A 23,408-nucleotide genomic window follows, 5' to 3' on the forward strand; every position below is an offset into this window, starting at 1 on the left:
CCAACATGGGGAAATCCCTTCTCTACTAAAAATACAAAAATTAGCTGGATGTAGTGGCATGCACCTGTAATCCCAGCTACTCAGGAGGCTGAGCTGGGAGAATCTCTTAAACCCGGGAGGCAGAGGTTGCAGTGAGCCGAGATCACGCCACTGCACCCATCCTGGGTGACAGAGCGAGACCTGACTCAAAAAAAAAAAAAAAAATTGAGTTCTTGATTTGATTCTCAGCTTGATAGCTGTTTATGTATGGCAGTGCTACTGATTTGTGTACATCGATTTTGTGACTTGAGACTTTACTGAATTCATTTATTAGTTCTGAGAGTCTTTTGGAGAAGGCTTTAGGGTTTCTAGGTGTAAGATCGTATTATCAGCAAATAGAGATAGTTCATTTCCTCTTTTCCAGTTTGGATACCCTTTTTTTTTTTCTTTCTCTTGTCTGATTGTTCTGGTTATGACTTCCAGGACTATGTTGAATAGAAGTGGTAAAAATGGGCATCTTTGTCTTGTTCCAGTTCTTAGGTGGAATGCTTTCAACTTTTCCCCATTCTTTATAATGTGGGTTTGTCGTAGATGGCTCTTGTTTTTTTCAGGTGTATTCCTTTGATGCCTAGTTTGTTGAGGGTTTTTATCATAAAAGGATGCTGGATTTTATCAAGTGCTTTTTCTGTGTCTTTTGAGATGACCATATTGTTTTTGTTTTTAATTTTGTTTATGTGGTGAATCACGTTTGACTTGCATATGTTGAACCATCCCTGCATCCTTGGGATGAAACCCACTTGATTATGGTTAATTAGTATTTTTTGATGTGCTGTTGGATTCGGTTTGTTAGTATTTTGTTGAGGATTTTTGCATCTGTATTCATCAGGGATATTGGTCTGTAGTTTTCTTTTTTCTTTTCTTTCTTTCTTTTTTTTTTTTTTTTTTTTTTTGTTATATTCTTTCCTGGCTTTGGTATCGGGGTGATACTGGCTTCATAGAATTAGTTAGGGAGGGTTCCATCTTCTCAGTCTTTTGGAATAGTTTCTGTAGAATTGGCACCAATTCTTCTTTGAATGTCTGGTAGAATTCGGCTATGAATCCATCTGGCCCTGGGCTGTTTTGTTTTTGGCAGTTTTTAAATTATTGATTTAATCTCATTGCTTGTTATTGGTCTATTCAGGATTTCTATTTCTTCCTGATTCAAGCAAGGATGATTGTGTGTTTTTTGGAATTTATCCATTTCCTCTAGATTTTCTACTTTGTGTGCATAGAGGTGTTCACAGTAGTCTTGAATGGTCTTTTATAATTCTTTGTGTCAGTTGTAATGTCTCCATTTTCATTTCTAATTGAGCTTGTTTGTATCTTCTCTCTTGGTTAATCTACCTAGTGGTGTCTCAGTTTTTTGTATCTTTTCAAAGGACCAGCCTTTTGTTTCATTGATACTTTGTATTTGTTTTTTCGTTTCAGTTTCATTTAGTTCTGCTCTGATCTTTTTTATCTCTTTTCCTCTGCTAGCTTTAGGTTGGCATGTTCTTGTTTCTCTAGTTCATTGAGGTATGAAGATAGGTTGTCAGTTTGTGATCTTTCACACTTTTTGATGTAAATATTTAGTGCTGTAATCTTAACTCTTAGTGCTGCTCTTGCTGTATTCCAGGGGTTTCAGTATTGTATCACTGTTACCATTCATTTGGAAAAAAAAAATTTAAATTCCATCTTTATTTCATTTTAATCAACCCAAAAGTCATTCAGGAGCAGGTTGTTTAATTTCTATGTATTTGTGTAGTTTTGAGGGTTCCTTTTGGAATTGATTTTGTGTCTTACTCTGCTGTGGTTTTATTTGATTTGTTTTTTACAAATATATCTGTTTTGTGGTCTATTATATGGTTTATCTTGGAGAATGTTCTGTGTGCTGACGACAAGAATATATGTATTCTGTGGTTCTTGAGCAGACTGTTCTATAAATATCTGTTTGGTCCATTTGTTCTGGAATACAGGTTAAGTCCAGTGTTTCTTTGTTGACTTTCTGCCTCAGTGATCTGTTTAGTGCAGGTAGTGAGGTATTGAAGTCTCCCATTATTATTGTGTTGCTGTCTGTCTCTTTTCTTAGCTCTAGTACTAATTGTTTTATGAATCTGGGAGCATTGCAGTTAGGTGCATGTATATTTAGGTTTGTTATATCTTGTTAAATTGATCCTTTTATCATTATATAATTGTGTCTTTTTTTTTGTTTGTTTTTAATCCTTGTTGTTTTAAAGTCTTTTTTATCTGACACATGAATAGCTACTCCTGCTTGCTTTTGGCTTCCATTTGCTGGAAATCTCTTTTTTCACTCCTTTATCTTGAGTCTTTAAGAATCCTTACATGTTAAGTGTGTCTTCTGAAGACAGCAGCTACTCGGTTTGTGATTTTTTTTTTTTTTAATCCATTCAGCCAGTGTATATCTTTCAAGTGGAACATTTAGACTGTGTATATTCAACATTAATATTGAGATGTGAGATACTGTTCCAGTGATGCTGTTGATTGTTACATAGTGACTTTGTTTTCTTCCTTGTATTATTGTTTCACAAGCCCTGTGAAGTTTATACTTTCAGGAGTTTCTGTTCTTTTGCACATCAACCTTTTGTTTCAGGAACTCCTTTTAGCATTTCTTGTAAGCAGGCCTATTATTGACAATCTTCCTTAGCATTTCCTTTTCTGAGAGACTTTATTTCTCCTTCACTTAAGAAAGTTACTTTTTTTTTGTTTGTTTTGTTTTGTTTTGTTTTGCTAGATACAAAATTCTTCGCTGACAGTTATTCTGTTAAAGAGTAAAGATAGGACCCCAAGCCCTTCTGGCTTGAAAGGTTTCTGCTGAGAAGTCTGCTGTTAGTCTGATAGGTTTTCCTCTACAGGTTACCTGATGCGTTTGTCTAACGGCTCTTAGACTTCTTTCTTTCACATTGACTTTAGATAATCTGATGACTATATGCCTTTGGTGATGTCCTTTTTGCAGTGAATCTCCCAGAAGTTCTTTGAGCTTCTTGTATCTCTAGCAAGACCAGGGAAATTTTCCTCAATTATTCCCTCAAATAAGTTTTCCAAATTTTAACTTTTCCTTCTCCCTCAGGAACACCGATGATTCTTAGGTTTGGCTGTTTTACATAATCCCATATATTTTGGAGACTGTTCATTTCTTTTCATTATTTTTATCTGATGAGGTTAACCTGAAAGCCTTGTCTTCGAGCTCTGAAATTATTTTTTTCTACCTGGTCTAGTCTGTTGTTAAAACTTTCTACCACATTTTGTAGTTCTCTAAATAGGTCTTTTATTTCCAAAAGTTCTGATTGGCTCTGCTTTAAAGTATTTGTCTCTTTAGAAAATTTTTCCTTCATATTCTGAACTATTTTAAAAAATTTTTTTCTGTTGCATTTTTTTTTTACCTTGTTTCTCTTTGAGTAAATTCACAATTGACTTTTTGAATTATGTTATTATTGAGATGGAGTCTTGCTATGTCGCCCAGGCTGGAGTGCAGTGGCACCATCTTGGCTCAGCCTCCGCCTCCTGGGTTCAAATGATTCTCCTGACTCAGCCTCCTGAGTAGCTGGGACTACAGGCACATGCCACCATGCCCAGCCAAATTTTGTATTTTTAGTGGAAATGGTGTTTCACCATGTTGGCCAGGCTGGTCTCGAACTCCTGACCTCAAATGATCCTCCCACCTTGGCCTCCCAAATTGCTGGGATTACAGGCATGAGCCACTGTGCCCAGCCACTTCTAATTATTTTTGAATTTATTTTTGATTCAACGGTGTCTTTTCATTTCTTACCTTCCCCCGGCCCCCCTCATCCCCACTACTCCAGGATGTAACTTTAATGTTTATGGTTTAGTGTCACCCAGCTTTGGCTCTGGGTGCTTTCCATGGTGAAAACTCTATATGAGTTTCTTGGTTACAGACAATCTTTGTGTAGTGGCTTTCTCAGATGCTGGTTGTAGTAGCATTGTGCAGGGTGTGTGAGCAGGCTCACTAGCTCCAGTGGAGCTGGAATGGCAGAGGTCTCTTGAAGCTTATCTGTTCCCCAGTGGTTTGCATTTAAAAATTTTCTCTGCAGGGCGCGGTGGCTCAAGCCTGTTATCTCAGCCCTTTGAGCGGCCGAGATGGGCGGATTACGAGGTCAGGAGATCGAGACCATCCTGGCTAACATGGTGAAACTCCGTCTCTACTAAAAAATACAAAAAACTAGCCAGGCGAGGTGGCGCGCGCCTGTACTCCCAGCTACTCAGGAGGCTGAGGCAGGAGAATGGTGTAAACCTGGGAGGCGGAGCTTGCAGTGAGCTGAGATCCGGCCACTGCACTCCAGCCTGGGCCACAGAGCGAGACTACATCTCAAAAAAAAAAAAAATTCTCCTGTAATACTTTATTTACTGAATTGAATAGTTTAGGCTTGAGGCTGGTAGGAGGTACCCACAGGTATGGCCAAAGGAGGTAATACCCCAGTGGTGGGCAAAGTTCCCAGCCTTGGCAGAGGCTGCTAGGGAAGCTCTCAGTGAAATGCACTGAGATCTTTTCAAGGGGAAGGAAAGAAACCACCAAAGCTGTCTTTCAGGCTGGCAGGAAAACAGTCACCTCCCAGTCACACTCCTCACCAGATGTTCCAGCTATTCATATCAGACAGGCATCTCTTTTCATCTGCAGGATTGTGATGTTCCATGTAAAGAGGGATTATGACTCTACCTCTCATGGAGGCCTGAATCTGGAGGGCACACCTCCTGTAGGGATGCAGTTACCCCAAAGTGTTCCAGGAAGAGTATCTACGGATGCACCCATGCCAAGCTCCCGTGGGAGAGGCCCCAGCTGTATCTGCAATGATGGGCGAGAGGAGAAGAAATCCCCTTCTTCTAGACCCTTCATGAGCACCAGGGCCGCCTGACTTCGGGGTAGAGCCAAACAAACTTTCCCCACTGAGCTTAGCACTGCACATGTTTCTCTTCTAAAAGAACCTTCCCCACAAGTGGAAAGTTAAAGGACTTGAGGCCTGCAGTCTGGTTTCTTTTGTCTCATGAGGTGCTCCCTTAATGTAGTACACCCGCCCCCCCCCGCCCTGCCCCTTTCCTTAGGAGTAGCAGTCCCTGAGGGCCAGACTGTTGTGGAGCTTGCTGCTCTTCTGGATATAGCTGCTCAGTGGGGTTGCCGCACTCCAGGCTGGTGCTGGGGAATGTGTGCAAGGGATTCAGTGATGTGACCTGTCCTCTAGTCTCCCAGCAGCGGGTACCAGCACCAGCTCTGATGGGGGTGGGAAGGGAGTTACGTAGACTATGAGATTTCCTTATCTCAAGGAAATCTCCTTGAGATTTGTGTTGGCTTTCTCAAATGCCAGCTTGTGTTGGCTTTCTCAGATGCCAACTGTAGTAGTAATGTACTGGGCACGTGGACAGACTCAAGACCTTCTGGTTAGCCAGAGTGATACAGGCAATGACGATAGCTGAGGTCATGCAAAAAATTTCTCCTTCCTGAGGGTGGTGTTATTGTCCTTGCAGATGTTGTAATGGGCTGTGCTGGTTGGCCTCAAGAGGTGATGCTTGCAAAAGAACACCAACTATGGTGGTAGTGGTAGGATTTGTGCTTGCCTTATGTTACCCAAGGTACTCTGGTGTCTCAGGTAATAGGTGGGGCTATGGGGCTTCCCAAAGTCCCAGTCTGTTGTGTTATGCTGCCAGGGCGAGTGAAGGGACAAAGCCAGATGGGGGCCGGGTCAGGCAAGTCTGCACTCTGGCTCTTGACATGTGGGCGCAAGCAGTGGCCCTAGTTGGGGTCAGAGGGCAGTTCCGTGGCTGTCGGGATAGTGTTACAGGGTGGATGGAGTACAGCTGCCTCTGATGCACAGAATAATCCGCATGGGGCATCGGGTGTAGCAAATGGCGGTAAGGCCCACTCAGCTCTCACGGACTTGCAAGACGGGTCTCGCACACAGTGTTCTGCTAGCAGCAACTAGTTGGGTTGCAGGCAGCCAGCAGTTAGAACTCAGAACTGCCCCAGGCTATAAGCCTTCCCAGCCAAGACAGAAACCACAGTTTTCAGGCCATATCCCTCCAGGTCTGCCTGCAAAGCAGGGACACCCAGCTCCTGCACCTGTGGCTATAGCACACTTCTCACTTGCCCCTCTGTTCTGGCCAAGGGGGTCCATCTGCACTCAAGATTATATCACGAGTCTCAGTTGGGAGCATTTCTCAACCTGTGACCTCTGCCTGAATTAGCTGGCAGTCTTCCCTGAGATAGGATCAGGAATGGCTTCCCTCCGGGCCTGCTGGAATCTGGGAATGGATGCAAAGCATGTCCTGATGATGCTTCTCCTCATGTTCCACCCACTGCTCATTAAGTCGGCTCCAGCACTGGGTAGCATTAAGGCATTCCCCCGTGGCCTGGATTGGGTTAAGATATTTTATACCTGGGTAGGGTTAAGGCAGTTCCCACTGGCCTGACTCCCTAGTGGGAGTATGTGTCTTGGAGGAAGCCTGTCTCCCATTCAAGCTCTATAGACACAGTTTTCTACCTGCTTCATGGTGTAGGCTGCTGCCCACCACTTCTTTCAAAAGGCTTGCGGTTTCTTTCGGTTTTTCTGTTACGTTCCTGTGTTGCTTCTAGGAAGGAAGTTTACAACTTGAATTTCTACACATGATTTTATTTTTCCAAGTGGGAGGGGCATGTTAATCCCTTTAATCTATCATCTTGGAGAAAGAAAAAATGAGTTGTTTTCTTAATAGCTTTTTTAAGATACTTTGTTGTTAGTGTATAGAAAGGCTACTGATTTTTAGAGGTTAATCTTGTGTCCTGCAACTTTACTGAATTTGTTTACAACTTTACTGAATACTGTTCTGTTTTTGTTGAATTCTTTAGGATTTTCTTTATATAAGAGCATGTCATCAGCAGAGACAGTTTCACTTCATTGTTTCCTATTTGGATGCCTTTTGTAGATAGCACTTGACTTAGAGAATGTTTTGGCTTACATTTTTTTGACTTTATGATGGTGCAAAAGCAATACATATTCGGTAGCAACAGTACTTCAAGTACCTATACAACCATTCTGGTTTTCACCTTCAATACAGTATTCAATAAATTACATGAGATATTCAACACTTTATTATAAAATAGATGCTTTTGCTCATGTGTGGCTTAATGTAAGTGTTCTGAATGTGTTTAAGGTAGGTTAGGCTGAGCTGTGATGTTCAGTAGGTTAAGTACAGTAAATGCATTTTTGACTTATGGTATTTTCAGTTTATGATAGGTTTATTGGGACATAAGCCCATGATAAGTCAAGGAGCATCTCTAGTTCCTTCTCTTGCCTAATTGCTTTGGCTTGGCCATCCAGTACTATGTTGAATAGAAATGGTGAGAGTGGGCATCCTTGTCTCGTTCCTGGTCTTAAGAGGAAAAGCCTTTAACTTTTCACCATTGAGTATGGTGTTAGCTATTGACTTATTATATATGACCTTTATTGTGTTGAGTAATGTTCTTTCTGTACCCTATTTGTTGAGCGTTTTTGTCATGAAAGGATATTGTATTTTGTCAAATGCTTTTTAAAGTATCTTTGGGATGATCCTTCATTCTTTTTGTCTTTGATTCTTGTAATATGGTGAATCACATTTATTGATGCATGTATATTGAATCAGCCTTACATCCCAGGGATAAATCCCACTTGATCATGGTGAAGGATCCTTTTACTGAACTGTTGAATATGATTTGCTAGTATTTTGTTGAGGGATGAGTATTTCTTTGTATCAGCAGGTCCTTGGCATCAGTAGCAGATATATTCTAGTGGTCATCATAGTGGTCAGCACTTACTGTGTGTTTCAGTTACCATGCTAAGTGCTTTACATGAAATACTTTGTCGATGTTCTTAACAGACCTCTAAAGGTAGTATCATAATCCTCTTTTTGTAGATGAGAAAACAAGCATAAAGTTCACGTAATTTGCATGACATCACATAATACAGCTTCCCCTTATCCTACCAGAAGGGAAGAATGAGAATTAGTGAACCAGTAGTTCAGACTGAGATGACTGAGTTGAGTTAAGGGAATATGAGATTTGTACCTTTCTAAAGTAATCTTATGTGTTAACTAATTATAGCTTGGTTGGCTGGCACTAAAACTGAGGCATAAATAGAGTTGTTTTTAATAGCTCTTCTATTTCACCTTGCTCTCAGTGTGTACCTGGGACCTAAGCGCTGGATTCTAGCTTGTAGGGGTAGCTCTGGTCTTTTTCAATCAAGACCCCTATTCTCTGCCCAAAGGTTGATTAGATTATCTGATGAGAAAAATGCTGAGGGATTAAAGGATAGGTTAATTTCAGAAATATGTCTTGGTGAAATTGCTTTCTCACTCATCTGGTATGATCTTTTAAAAATGCATGTATAGTTAGGATCATGTGTTTCTGGATCATTTGTTTAGGATCAAAGAGTTTTTGCCAGCGAGAGAATATATATGCAACTAGCATCATAACCATAAATTATTTCTGTTTGCCCCTCTTTAACATTTACCATTGAAGTTGAACTTTTGACGGCTCAATAAAGCAATAAAAAACATTTCTTAGGAGAGAGAGGGGAGTTGTCACAATGTATATATTCAAAATTTCCAGTAGCAGAAAACTTTCTGTATTGTTTTTGACACTCATGTTAACTCTAAGCAGTACATATGAAGTATATTTAGGAGGTTGTTCAGTTGCTCTAGCAAAGGAAGAAAAATAAAACTATAACTGTTGTACACTAACAGAAAGACAAATATTGCATATTCTCATTCATATGTAGTAGCTAAAAAAGTGGATTTCATGAAGATAGAAAATAGATTGGTGATTACCAGAGGCCAAGAAGGGTAGGGGGAAGGGAGATGAAGACAGGTTGATTAATGGATATAAGTGTACACTTAGATAGAAGAAATAAGAACTGGCTGGGCATGATGACTCACACCTGTAATCCCAGTACTTTGGGAGGCTGAGGCAGGTGGATCACTTTAGGTCAGGAGTTCGAGACCAGCCTGGCCAACATGGTGAACCCTGTCTCTACTAAAAATACAAAAATTAGCCATGTGTGGTGACACATACCTGTAATCCCAGCTACTCGGGAGGCTGAGGCAGGAGAATCACTTGAGCATGGGAGGTGGAGGTTGCAGTGAGCCAAGATTGCACCACTGCACTCCAGCCTGAGTAACAGAGCGAGACTCCATCCCAAAAAAGAAGAAGAAGAAGAAATAAGACCTGATGTCTGATAAATCAGTAGGGTGGCTGTAGTTAACATTAATTGATTGTATATTTCAAAATAGCTAAGAAGAGAATAATTGGAATATTCCCAGTATAAACAAAAGATAAATAAAGTTTGAGGATATCTCAAATTTTTCATTTGATTATATGAATGTATTAAATTAGCACATGTATCCTGAAAATATGTACATTTAATATGTATCAATAAAAATAAATAGCAAAAGTTTAAAAAATCTGTAACTGGCTTAAACCAGAGAGATTTATTTCTCTGTCAGGTAGTAGCCCAAGCTGATGGGTGGGTCAGAGATATAAACAGCTCTGTTCGACAAGGTCATTCAGATGTTGAGGTTCCTTCTAATCCTGTTTTTCTGGTATTTTCCCAGGATATTACCCTCAGCTATTTATGGTTAAGCAAGATCACCACCACCATATCTGTCTTAAATCTGCAATAAGAGAGGAAGAATGAATGGTGGGCAAGCAGGTTTCTTTCAAAGACATGACCCAGAAGTGGCACACATCACTCCTGCTCACATCCCATTGGTTACACTGTAGTCACATGGCCACAAGTAGCTCATGAATCTGGAAAGGTAGTCTGTGGCTGGGCAGACATGAGTAGATACTGTAAAGATCTATTACTGAAGAGGATGAGGGGAGAATGAATATTAGGGGATCATTAGCAGTTATCACTACAGAAGTTTATTTATAATTTTTGTCAGCCTATCTTGCAGTCAATTAAAAGAGTTGGTAGAGAATAGCCATACCAAAGGACTTTGTAGTATCAGGTCAGTAGCATACTAAAATATAGTAGAATAGATTTCACTAGTGATTTAAATTCATTTTCAGAAACAAAGCACAAAACTGAATGTTCGAGAATTTGATGAGATCCCTTCAAAGTGTGTTAAAGTTGCTGGATATATGAGCTAATAATTATTTATTTTGTTCTTATATTTTAGGCCTCAACTCCATATAGCATAGATTCAGATTCTTTGGGAATGGAGTGTATTATTTCGGGAAGTGCCTCTCCAACTCTGGCAATCAACACTGTGACTAACAAAGTAATTTCATTTTTTAAAGCATTATTGAAATGTCATTGAGTAGTACATTTAATTTGTCTTTGTAGTAATGATAGAATCCTGTATGGTTCAGTTTAAAGACTATATATATTTGTTTACCCTATACATAGTAGTTTGAAGGCTAAATTCAGAATGTTTTGAGGTATGCACAGATTAGAACAAAATACCTCTCAGGAGAAATTGGAAGGTGCTTATTGAGAAGTTCTATACTTGTTTAAACATTCTTGGCTCTCACAGTTCCCATTGGTAGAATTTGTGAGCCAGGATTTTATTGAATCAACTTGTTTCAGAATCATTAATTACCTCTCCACATATGTGGTTGAAAAAAAGATTGTCAAATTCTGATGAGTTAACAGAGTCAAGTAAAATAAATAATTGGACAGCCTCATAGAGTTCGCTGGGATGGTGGTCTACCTATTTTCATGATATTCAAGTCTAGAAATATAGCCAGAAACAGTATATGGTCGTTTGCTACATTTTGATGTTGAGTCACAACTTTGTGATGGGTCATTATATACCTAGTGGGATACAGGTATATATCTGTCTCTTCTTTATAAGACAGTTTCTTAACGTTACATCTCAAAACCCTAAAAAGGTTCTGGGAGGTTCATGAATCCAGTTTTGTTCATCTGTTTTCTTCCCTACTAGACCATGAATACTCCAGAGCTATGCATCTCTCATACTTACGCTTAGATTCTCTTTCAGTCTTGTTTTCATTTTCTCCCTCTAGATTTCACCCTCTTTTTCTCTCTCCCTCTCTCTGACTTTCATTCTCCCACTTCACGCGCACACGTAAATGTGAACACATACACATACACCATTGCACTAACATTGCACTCCTAGGATCCTTTTACTTGTGGAAAGATAATGATTAAACAGATGGCAGATTATAATCAGAGTGACATAATTCAAATTTCCAGTTCAGAAAGGAAACTGGCAGCCTAGGCATAGAGGAATGATTCTTCCCACATGGCAATCTGAAATCATTACATCACAGTCACTTAGAGGATTTATGGGGCAGTTGGAGGGTGGAGGGTGGTGGGAGGTGGGTCGTGGTAGTGGTGGTAATCCCAGGATTCCATTGCAGTTCTACCAAATCAGTTACTGTGTCATGATGAGTAGGGCCCAGAAATATGTACTTCAAAAAATGATCTCTAATGGTGACCAGCTAGAGGAGAATTTCTGGTGAAGTGGATGGGTTAGAATCAGAAATACCTAATACTGCTCTGTGCAGTAGTAGTCTAAGTGGTGATGAGGACCTAAACATAGATGATAGTGTGGTTACTAGGAAACAATTAGGAAGTAGTAATGCTGGGACTTTATGACCAAATAATGTGGATGTCAAAGGAACTGAAGGTTTTGGATTTCTGCATCCAGATATGACAGACTACTAGTATTAGATTAACCTTTCTGCCTATCTGTGTAAAATACCAGACAGACATAGCCACACACCCCTCCCCACCACCTCGTTGATTAAAAAAAAAAAGAAGAGGGAGGTATTGGAAACTAAGACAGCCAGGACTTCAGGGGTCAGGAGCCCAGAGAAGAGGTAAACACATTGAGATAAGCTTTGTACATTTTCCTTTGGTACATTTCCAGATTCTCAGTGCATGGCGTAGGGGCTACACAGGGAGCAGTAGCTTAGAGCTCTCATTAAACCAGGGAGACAAAATTGGAGTTTGGAGTTACCAAACAGCCAGGGCTTGCAGAGCCGAGATCCTGAGGAATCTCAGGGGTGAATTCAACTTTTTTTTTTTTTTTGAGACAGGATCTCACTCTGTCGCCCAGACTGGAGTGCAGTGGTGCGATCTTGACTCACTGCAACCTCCGCCTCCCGGTTTCAAGCAATTCTTTGCCTCAGCTTCCCAAGTAGCTTTACAGGTGCCCACCTCTGCGCCTGGCTAATTTTTGTATTTTCAGTAGAGATGGGGTTTCACCATGTTGGCCATGCTGGTCTCAAACTCCTGACCTCAGGTAATCTGCCCACCTTGGCCTCCCAAAGTGCTGGCATTACAGGTGTGAGCCACCACACCTGGCTGAGTTCAACTTTTTGTAAGCAGTATCCACTTAAGGCATTTGCCAACTCCTAATTGTGTATGCTAGGGCTCAGACACAAAGTAGTTTTTCCGCTAGCCAAAATTCAACACTGTCACAGAACAGAAGGGACGAATATTGTAATTTATGGTCTTCAAAGGAGGAGAGAGCCATGGTAATACACCATAGGCTTTCAACTTGATATCTGAGAAGAATTTTGTTCTGAGAGTAAGTGCAAGCCAAGATAGATCAGCCTCAACAGTTACTATAGTGGTATGCTAATATTCTTTCTGCCAAAAGAAAACGGAATTCTCTCTGGAGGAAGATAACATCATCCAGAGCTTCTGTAATTTTCCTTAAGTGTAAGGTGTAGCATTCAGTCAAAATTTCCAGGCATGCTAGGAGAGAGAGTTTGAAATAACTAAACATGCAGTTGGGGGGAGACAGTATAAACATTGATCGCAAAATAACTATAACTGATATGGTCAAGAAAATAGATGAGTTACAGAAAATTTACCAGAGAATTGGAATTTGTATGGAAGAATCAAGAGGAAACTTGATTAAACCTGGCAGATGGGATTAATAGCAGATCAGACACATCAGCAGAGAAATTTAATAAACTGGAAGATAGGTCTATAGAAAACGTGCAGATGGAAGCACAGAGAGAAGAAAAGATGGAAAATTCAGAAAAACTTGAGGTAAATGGGACATGGGGAAAAGGTCAAACAAGGCTGTTTTTAGTGTGCAGGAGGAGAGGAAAAAGGAATAAAGATCATGGTAATATATTTAAGCATGCCTTTCTGTAACTTATAGAACATGCAGACCAAATCAAAACAGCAAACAACCTCATTTAAAGATATACAATATTTGGGCTGGGTGTGGTGGCTCACCCCTTTAATACCAGCACTTTGGGAGGCTGAGGCAGGTGGATCACTTGAGGCCAGGTATTCAAGACATGCCTGGCCAACATGGCAAAAACCCATCTCTACTAAAAATATGAAGATACTATACTATATCATGTATAAGAACTTTATTACTGTACACTCCCATTTTTTTCTGTCTATGATAGAAACCCACAATACATATTTGTTATTTTTGCTTTAAACAGTCAATTACCATTTCAAGAGATGTAAATCAGAAAGAAAAAATGGCTTTACATTTACCCACGTAGTTACCATTTCTGGTATTCTTTATTTCTTTGCGTAGATCTGGATTGCCACCAGCAACTTACACGTTTATTAGTTTACTTGAAACTGTCCCCAGAGCTCACTAATGTTCTTTACTTTTTTACAGTAAACAACCCATAATGAGAAAAAAGTCACAGCTGACCCAGAAATGATAGAGATGATAGAATTAGCTTAGAAAAGGACATTAAAGCAGTTATATCTGTATTTCATGGAGAAGCTAAAAGACACATTGAACAATCAGTGTAGACACATGGAATATAAACCCAAAGCAAATTCCTAGAGATAAAAATTGCAGTGTCTGAGTTGAAAACTGCACTAGTTGGGATTAATAACAGACTAAACAGAAGGAAAGATTAGTAAATTTGGAGATATCGCAATAAAAAGCTTTCAAAATGAAACAACAGAAAGGTACTATTAAAGTTGATGAAAGAGAAATACAATTTGCTAATACCTGGAATGAAAAAAAGGAGCTATGTGGATTCTACAGAATTAAAAAGATAATGGATAGATATGAACATCTTACGTAAATAAAGTTGAAATTTTAGATGAAATAGACAAAATTGTAAAAAATGACTTATCAAAACTGGCACAAGAATAAATAGAAAACGTTAATACTTTTGTATATATTAAACCCATAATTAAAAATATTTGTTTATAGAAGACTTCAGGCCCAGCAAGCTTCAAGGAATTCTTATAATTATGTAATGAAAAAATAACATTGATCTTATATAAACACTTCAAGAGAATTTTTAAAAAGAGGTAACATGTCCCAATTTATATTATGAAACCATCATAGCCTAAGTAGCAAAACCTGAAAAAAATTTTAGAAGAAAGGAAATCTTCAGCCAGTCTCATGAGCATAGGTGTTAAAATCTTAAACAAAATGTTGTCTAATTTAATCCAGCAATACATAAAAAAAGAACATCACACAGTTGTATTCTAGAAATGCAGGCTACGTCTAGCACTAGGAAATCTATTGCTGTTGTTGTTGTGTTTGTAGTTAGAAATGCTACATGTATACTCCACATTTTATGCGGAATATTACAAAGGCATACTCAGAGGTCATGACTTAATAAAACCCTTAGAAAGCTGTAAATAGGTGGAAATTTTTTTCAATGTGATAAAGAATATCTACAAAGCATATAGCAAATGCTATATTAAATGGTGAAATACTGAACACTTTCTCTTTGAGGTATGGAAGAAGAGAAAGATGTTTGCTGTCAGCACTTTTATTTGACATTGTGTTGGAGGTCCTTGCCAATTAGAAGTTACAAACAAGAAATAAAAAGCATAAAGTTTTGAAAGACAGAGTTGCCACTGATGATCACAGAAAATTGAAAAAAATCTATGGATAAAGCCTTAAAATTAATAAGTGAATTTAGCGAATTCTCTTCAGAAATCAATTTTATTTCTGCCTTCTAGCCACAGATAGTTTGAAAATAAAATGTGAAAGATAACACTTACATTAGCATTCAGAAACATCAAATATCTTGGCTTAAATGAAAGATGAACTCTACACAGAACACTAAAAATTACTGAAAGAAAACGATATAAATAAATAGGTAATATAATTTTCATGCAGAAGACTATTGTAAAGAAGTCAGTTTTTCCAAAGTTGCTATACAAATTTAATGTGATTCCAGTCCAGATGTTTTTTGTGGGAAGAGAGGCGATGGGTAGAAAATAAGCTGATAGTAAAACAAAAATGAGAATCCAAATGACTAAAGGTAGCTAAAGAAACTATTGAAGGCTGGATGTGGTGGCTCACGCCTGTAATCCCAGCACTTTGGGAGGCTGAGGTGGGGGTGGATCATGAAGTCAGGAGTTTGAGACCAGCATGACCAACATAGTGAAACCCTGTCTCTACTAAAAATAACAAAAATTAGCCAGGCATGGTGGCGCGCACCTGTAATCCCAACTACTTGGGAGGCTGAGGCAGGACAATCACGTGAACCCGGGAGACAGAGGTTGCAGTGAGCCGAGATCGCACCATTGTACTCCAGCCTAGGCGACAAAGCAAGACTCCATCTCCAAAAAAGAAAAGAAAATATTGAAGAAAAGGATAAAACATGGAGGATTTATGCTTCCAAATATATAAATGATAAAACAATAAAGCTCTATTGCATGAAAAAAATGAATTTTAAAAAGGAAAGAAGGAAATATAATAAAGATTAAGAGTAGATATTAATGCAATAGAAAACAAGGCCTTTAAAAAAGGATATACACTATGTGATTCCATTTATACTTAGTTCAAAAAATAGGAAAACCAATCAGTAGTGATAGAAGTGGTTACCTGGGACAGGAGATGCAGGATGGATAATGACTGACTTGCGTCATGACTGGAAGAGTACATGAGCTTCTAGAGTGCTGGTCATACAGCGTATCAGTAGTTCTCAAAGTGTGGTCTCTGGATACCTGGGTAACTGAGACCTTTGTAGAGAGTCCATGAGGTCAGAACTCTTATTCATGATAATATGTATTATTTGTTTTTTCCTTTATATTTACTTTGTGTTTTTTTTTGAGACAGAGTCTTGCTCTGTCACCAGGCTGGAGTGCAGTGGTGTGATCTTGGCTAACTGCAAATAGGCTAGTTTTCTATTCCAAAAATACCTTTTTTTGTTTATTTCTAAATTAAAAATTATAATGCTTATAGACAAACTCAAGCACTGTAAAAATATACACAAATGTAAAAGTTTTCAGGAATCCTCAGCCCCTTCCAGAAAGCCATTAACAACAGTTTGACAGTTCTTCATATCTAATGTATATATTAACATTATTTTTTTAAAGTTAGATCATGTATTTATGATTTTATGAATGTGTTGAACAATTGTTTCCAATCTTCAGTATTAAAAATGCTGTGAGGCCTGTGATTTAAAAAAAAAAAAAAAACTTTTTTGTATATGCTTCTTTTTGATTTCTAAGATTCTGATAGAACAGTAATTTTGCTTAAAGCCTGAGCAAAAATGTATGCATTATAGAAATATTTAATAGATTAAAAATCTATTATATTTCTCTTTTATTAAACATTTAATAAACATTTATTAAATGTTTATGGGCTAATTATACCTGGTAAATTATGCTATAAATTGAATTTCTATACCTCTAAAAGACATGTCCTTTAGTTTGAGTATTGAGAAAATTATTTTATGATGAAAGTGAACTTAGCCATATGGGGCATGGAATTGGGGTGAGCACCTAGGGAAAGGCCACTGAGATTTCTTCTTGCCATATGCCTGCTCAGTTGTATTTTTGCAGAATTGCTTAAGAAGTACTCCTTATATTCAGTTGTCATTTTTCTTTTTTCATTTTAGGTAACATTGTATAACACTGATCAGGATGGTAGTGATAGCCCACGCAGTAGCCTTAACAACAGTCTCTCAGACCAGAGTTTGGCATCTGTTAATTTGAACAGTGTTGGAAGTGTGCATAGTTATACACCGGTAAGTCTTGATGAAGTTAACATGTTAATAGTTATTCATTTAGTACTTAAAACTAAACCAAACATAATTGAAATGCAAATTTAAAAATGAAGGTATGTTTTTCTCACTAATAAATTTATTAACTTTGTAAGTAGATAAAACTTAATTAGAGGAGATTGTAACTTGTTAGTGTTTTAATTTGGTACCATATTCGATTTTTAAAAAATGGTTGTGCAGTGTTAACAGATTTTGGTCTACTTTATTCTGTCCTGTGTCCAAGAGAAAAGCCATTGGAACAGGAAAAAAATTGCACTTTAGGCTAGTAGAGCGATAGTTGGTGATATGCTATACTTCTTAGAAAAAGAGCTTAGAGGATATGTGTGTCAACATGGTTTCCAGCTGTAGATCTGAGAAGGGAATTCTGTAAATCCCAGAGGTTAGGGTGGCCTGGTACTCAATTGTTAACTACTCATGTGTTTTCAGTTTGGATCCAGGGGGCAAAAAGCCATGCTATAAAGGGACCTGTGTGTGAGTACTCTTGCTTCTATGCTAATTTGTTACCTATTACAAGAACATGACTCTTAGGGTATCTATTATTCTTTTCAAACTACCTGGCAACTGTCTTCCTCAGTGAGCAGATAACACAGCCCAAGAGCTACACACCACATTGTTTGTCAGCATAAACTTGATCTTACCAGATCACTCCCTGTTGTTCCAGGATGAGTAAATAGGAAAAAACTTACACGGGACAAAGATATAAAGGGAGAGACCCGAAAGAAAATAACGCAAGGGAAAGAAAAATATAGCAGAATTAAAATTCACATTGAATGTAGGAAAAAAGAAAGTTGCCTCTGCAAAATTATTATTGCCCTGTGGAAAAAAATATCCCACAATGGAGAAGAAAGAAAATGGAATAAAAATTATGTAAAAGAAGACAATAAATGTGGAGAACTGAGAATTGTAGTTGTCCCTGCAGAAGAAAAAGTTGTTATAGAAGCGGTTTTCAGAAGAAATAGAGATTTAAAGGGATACTGAGTTCTAGAAGAAATTAATGGGAAAAAACCTATACAGTCAGCCCTCCATATCTGTAGGTTCCACATCTACAGATTTAACCAAACTTTGGATTGAAAATATTTGAACAACAAAATACAATTAAAAACAAAAAAAAAGTACAGCAATAAAAAATATATGCTGGAATGAGTTAGCTCATACCTGTAATCCCAGTACTTTTGGAGGCTGAGGCAAGAGGATTGCTTGAGACCAGGAGTTTGATATCAGCCTGGCCAACATAGTGAGACCCCGTCTTTAAAAAGTGCAATAGGCTGGGCGCGGTGGCTCAAGCCTGTAATCCCAGCACTTTGGGAGGCTGAGACGGGCGGATCATGAGGTCAGGAGATCTAGACCATCCTGGCTAACACGGTGAAACCCCGTCTCTACTAAAAAATAAAAAAAATTAGCGGGGCGAGGTGGCGGGCGCCTGTAGTCCCAGCTGCTCAGGAGGCTGAGGCAGGAGAATGGCGTGAACCCGGGAGACGGAGCTTGCAGTGAGCTGAGATCCGGCCACTGCACTCCAGCCTGGGCGACAGAGCGAGACTCTGTCTCAAAAAAAAAATAATAATAAAATAAAATAAAAAGAAATGCTCGTTGTCTCGTTAGCGTTCTTTAAAAAGTGAAATAGCCAGGCACTGTGGCATGCACCTTAGGAGGCTGAGAAGGGAGGATCACTTGAACCCAGGAGTAATCATGTCACTCCAATCCAGCCTGGGCGATAGAACGAGACTATTTTTTTTTTTTTTTTTTTAAGGAAAAAAATATAGTTTAATAACTTTGGATTATATTAGGTATTAATCATCTAGAGATGATTTAAAGTATATGGGAGGATAGGTTATATGCAAATATTATAACATTTTGTATAAGGGACTTGAGCATGTGCAGATTTTGTGTTCTAGTGGGTTGGGGTTCCTGTACCCAATCCCTCGCAGATACCAAAGGACTGCTGTATCTAGATACATTATGGCAAATTTTAAAATTTCATAAGTGGTTACCCGTATAAATACTCTGACAGAATAAGTAAGTTTATATATAAAGAAACACAAATCAGACCTCCCCTTCTCTTTTTCTCTCTCTTTTTAGATACAGGGTCTTGCTAAGTGGGCCAAGCTGGTCTCGAACTCCTGGCTTAAGCAATCCTCCTGCCCTGTTGGCTTCCCAAAGTGCTAGGATTACAGGCATGAGCCACCATGCCTGGCCTCAGGCTTCTCTTTGATACTGCTAAATGCCAGAAGATAATGGAGCATTGTATGCAGAGTTTTGAGAGAATGAGTTTATGCCCAAATTTTAATTCATATGTGAAGGCAAGAGAAAGACTTTCTTTGATATGCAGAGATTAGAAAGTATCCTGCCCTTGTTTTCATGTATCTTTCCTGAAAAAAATTATTTACCCGTGATCAAGATTGATTAAATTAATTAAATAATAATGACAAAGTCAAGTTATAAAACAATAGTTGGAACATTGAAGCAAACTCAGCAAAGATATAATGATTTTAAGTTGCTTTTTGAAGTAATTTAAGTGTAAAAAACCTTGACCAAAAGAATGCAAAGAACACAGTCCAGTATCACAAAGCATTATAAAAGGACAAATTTAAAAAGCATGTATAGAACTAGATGACAGAAGTAAGAACTAACATGTTCGTTATGCCAATAAATGTAACAGGGTTAAACTGCCCTGTTTAAAGCGAGACTTTGTAGACTGCTTTTTTTGTTGTTTTTGAGATGGAGTCTCGCTGTGTTGGCCAGGCTGGAGTGCAATGGCGTGATCTCAGCTCACGACAACCTCTGCCTCTCAGGTTCAGGCAATTCTCTTGCCTCAACCTCTCAAGTTCCTGGGATTACAGGCGTGAGCCACCACACCTAGCTACTTTTTGTATTTTTAGTTGAGACAGGGTTTCACCATGTTGGCCAGGCTGGTCTCAAACTTCTGACTTCAGGTGATCTGCTCGCCTTGGGCCTCTTAAAGTGCTGGGATTATAGGCGTTGAGCCACCACGCCCGTCCCTGCTGTTTTCTTTCAACAATAAGGTGTCAAATAGTCGAGCATTCCCTAAGCAACAGTGCAATATAGTTTGATCCTGTAAGGCCACAATGAGCCCACATGGATTGAGATAGTTTTATTACTTATACAGACAGTATAAACCAGGTTAGCATGGTGTCAGCTCCCTACATCCCACATGACAGTACTAGATGACAGACTACTCGAGTAGTAGCTCACTCTGTAATAGAGGAACAAATTCCATAGTGCAGCTAAGCAGTTTTATAACCTGCAGCTGTACCCTAAGGGAGTAAGGCAGAAAGTCCCATGCCTCACTCAGCCAGGGAGGCAGATGAGAAACTGTTTCTTGGCAACCTCTTGCAAAATAGAAAGGTGGATGAGTAACTGCCCTGTGGCCATCTCCTGCAAGATATGAGGGCAGATGAGAATTTTAATAAATAAAACCACTTGGTCCAGGATAATCTCAGCGTGTTCCACCAAGGCTTAGGTCATCCTGCCATGGAGCCTTGCCTACATTGTTTGTGTGGAGATGTGTAAGGACACTAGGGTGCCAGTGGCGGAGCCGTTTTCTTATGTAAAAATTCGTATTTTTCCATGTTATTGCAGACTCCTTATGAGCATTATTTTTAATGGCTACGTAAGTTTCTAGTCAGTGTTCATACATTAATTTTTCAAAACACTAAACAAATGGTAGTTTACCACCTTTTCATATAGTACATAGTCTTTAAGAAATATAGATGATTATCTTTTATTGATTTTATTTCTAGTTTTTCTGCTTTTAAAGATAAGTTTTCCCTGGAGATGAAGAGTTAGGCATATTTAAGCTCCTTGTTGCTTTGGGCAGAGCCATACATCTAACTCATAGTTCTCACAGTATTTGGGTTTGTATACTAAAAAATAATTGAATAAATGAAAGAAATGTTAGTAGTTTTATAGTTTAATGGAGTTTGAGATAAAATAGCTTCTGTAGAAATCATGATTGAAGATTCTACAGAAAGCCTAGAAGGATTCTAGGCCTAACTCATCACTTACTTATATAATCTAAGGCAAGTTATTTAACTTTGAATTCTTTTCCTTCTGTGAAATATGGAGGTTGGGTTAGATTTCTTTTTTTTTTTTTTTTTTTTTTTGAGACAGAGTCTTGCTCTGTCGCCCGGGCTGGAGTGCAGTGGCCAGATCTCAGCTCACTGCAAGCTCCGCCTCCGGGGTTCACGCCATTCTCCTGCCTCAGCCTCCCGAGTAGCTGGGACTACAGGCACCCGCCACCTCGCCCGGCTAGTTTTTTGTATTTTTAGTAGAGACGGGGTTTCACCGTGTAGACCAGGATGGTCTCGAACTCCTGACCTCGTGATCCGCCCGTCTCAGCCTCCCAAAGTGCTGGGATTACAGGCTTGAGCCACCGCGCCCGGCAGATTTCTACAGTTCTTCAAGATTCAGTTTAACTGTTTTGCTTTCTGTCCATTATGCTTTAATAGAGGATGGGAAAGCCTAAGACAGAAGAGTTATTTGCTTTGAATTCCAGTGTTGGCACTGTTTTCAGTTATATATTTTATATAACAAGCCAATTGTAATGAGAGGCTGAATTAGTTGTGTTTTCTTTTAATGTTAGGTGACAAGCCATCCAGAATCAGTCTCTCAATCATTAACTCCTCAGCAGCAACCACAGTACAACCTTCCAGAAAGAGACAAGCAACTACTTTTCTCAGAATATAATTTTGAAGATCTTAGTGCCTCATTTCGGAGCCTTTATAAGTCAGTTTTTGAGCAGTCACTTAGTCAACAAGGTGAGTTTTCTTAAATCCTTTTTTATGACAAAGTTTTATTGGAAAAAGGTTTTTAAATTATTTCACATGGCAGCTGTTATACTCTTAATCTTAGAATATTATCATCACAATAAGAATTGGATAATTATATTTTGCCCTTTGTGCCTTTAGTGTGTTCTGTTTATATCATAGCACAAAAATGGCAGGTAAATTTTATGTTGCATGCCTACTTGTTTACTAGTGTCATCCAGGAGCACTGTGTTAAAGAATTCTGACACTGCATCTATACCATATGGGAATCACCACTATAATTAATTAGTGGTATCTGGCATATGAAGTGTTTGAGTGGTGAATGTTGCACCATAAGAATAGACGTGCCTTGCTTTTGGTCTGACTGGTATTAGCAAAAAAATAACTATCGGAATGTGGTAGCACCAAATTTGTGATTTTGAGTGTGGCACTTACAAGTGAATACATCAGCTACTAGTAAACTTTGGGTCATTGTTTTACACAATATACGTAAGTCAGATTTTAATATTAAAAGTGACTTTAGTTAAGACGCACTATTATATCTCAACCAAATGCTAGATTCTTGCTATAATGTATTCTCGTCCCATTAACTGCTGGTTTAATTTTAATCAGAGGGTAAAAATGTCACATCTTTTCCCCAAAGATGACTAGTCAGAAATTGTTGGGAACTCTACTGTTGAAGCATTTCCTAATTAATTGTTTGGCACATTAACTATTTATACCCCATGTTTTATTCCTTTCCTGCTGCTGTGTCAAAATACCTTAGAATGGGTAATTTATAAACAACAGAAATGTATTTCTCACAGTTTGGGAGGTTGGGAAGTTCAAGATTAAGGAACCAACAGATTTGGTGTCTGGCGAGGGCTTGTTCATCGTAAATGGTGCCTTTTAGCAGTATTCTCACATGGAGCTGAGTACTGTGTCCTCATGTGGCAGATGACATGGAAGGGCAAAAAGTAGCTAGTTCTCTCCATCCCTTTTGCAAGGCCCAATCCCTCATTACCTCCTCAAGGTCCCACTTCTTACCATCACCTGCGGGTTTAAGTTCCAACATGTGAATTTTGTAGGGATACATACATTGAAACTGTAGCACCCCAATCCAGAAAGTTTATATGTTCACAGCAGTGAACAAAAATGAACAGAAATCCTTGTCTTTATACTGTTTGCATGTTAATACTTACTTTCAGTTAATGTTAATGTTATATACTGTTATTTATATTGATGAATACTGATCATGTGTATGTGAAATGGCTTTTTCTGGTTAGCATTTGAGTTTAAGATTCATATGTTTTCTCAACTTTTAAGTTTTTTATCTATTAAAGTATAAAAAGAACTAATAGAAGAGTTTGCTAAGCAAATCCAGCTTTGGTATTCATAATAGAAAAATAAGGGCTTTGAAATAACAATGATGACAATTTCTGAAGCCCATAATTCCATTCCATCACACTATTTAAAAAAAAAAAAAAAAAGCATCGATGGGAATTCTGGTTCTAGTCCAGGTTCTGCCATTAAGTCAACTGGACCTTAGTGTCCCCATTTGTACAATAAAGAGGATTGGATTAGATCAGTGATTTTCAGATTGTTTTCTTCAGAGGCCTTGGCTTTTGTAAAGATCTTTGGGACTGCCGGAGGAGAAGTGTGCAGATGCA

At 38.6% G+C, this 23,408-nt stretch overlaps 1 protein-coding gene across 4 annotated transcripts in view; it reads left to right on the forward strand.

Annotated features, from left to right (window-relative positions):
* The window catches only part of FOXJ3 (forkhead box J3), a 153,759-nt gene that overhangs the window by 114,017 nt on the left and 16,334 nt on the right, over positions 1 to 23,408 (forward strand). For 3 of the 4 annotated variants that reach the window (XM_023221311.2, XM_023221313.2, XM_023221314.3), the window contains 3 exons: positions 10,159 to 10,260; positions 16,811 to 16,939; positions 21,576 to 21,750. In XM_023221311.2, the coding sequence (XP_023077079.2) occupies positions 10,159 to 10,260; positions 16,811 to 16,939; positions 21,576 to 21,750 (406 nt within the window). The remainder of the gene's footprint in view (positions 1 to 10,158; positions 10,261 to 16,810; positions 16,940 to 21,575; positions 21,751 to 23,408) is intronic. The other variant, XM_023221315.2, reaches the window with a different exon arrangement.

This window comes from Piliocolobus tephrosceles, chromosome 1 (genome assembly GCF_002776525.5).
Source record: "Piliocolobus tephrosceles isolate RC106 chromosome 1, ASM277652v3, whole genome shotgun sequence".
Lineage (NCBI taxonomy): Eukaryota > Metazoa > Chordata > Mammalia > Primates > Cercopithecidae > Piliocolobus > Piliocolobus tephrosceles.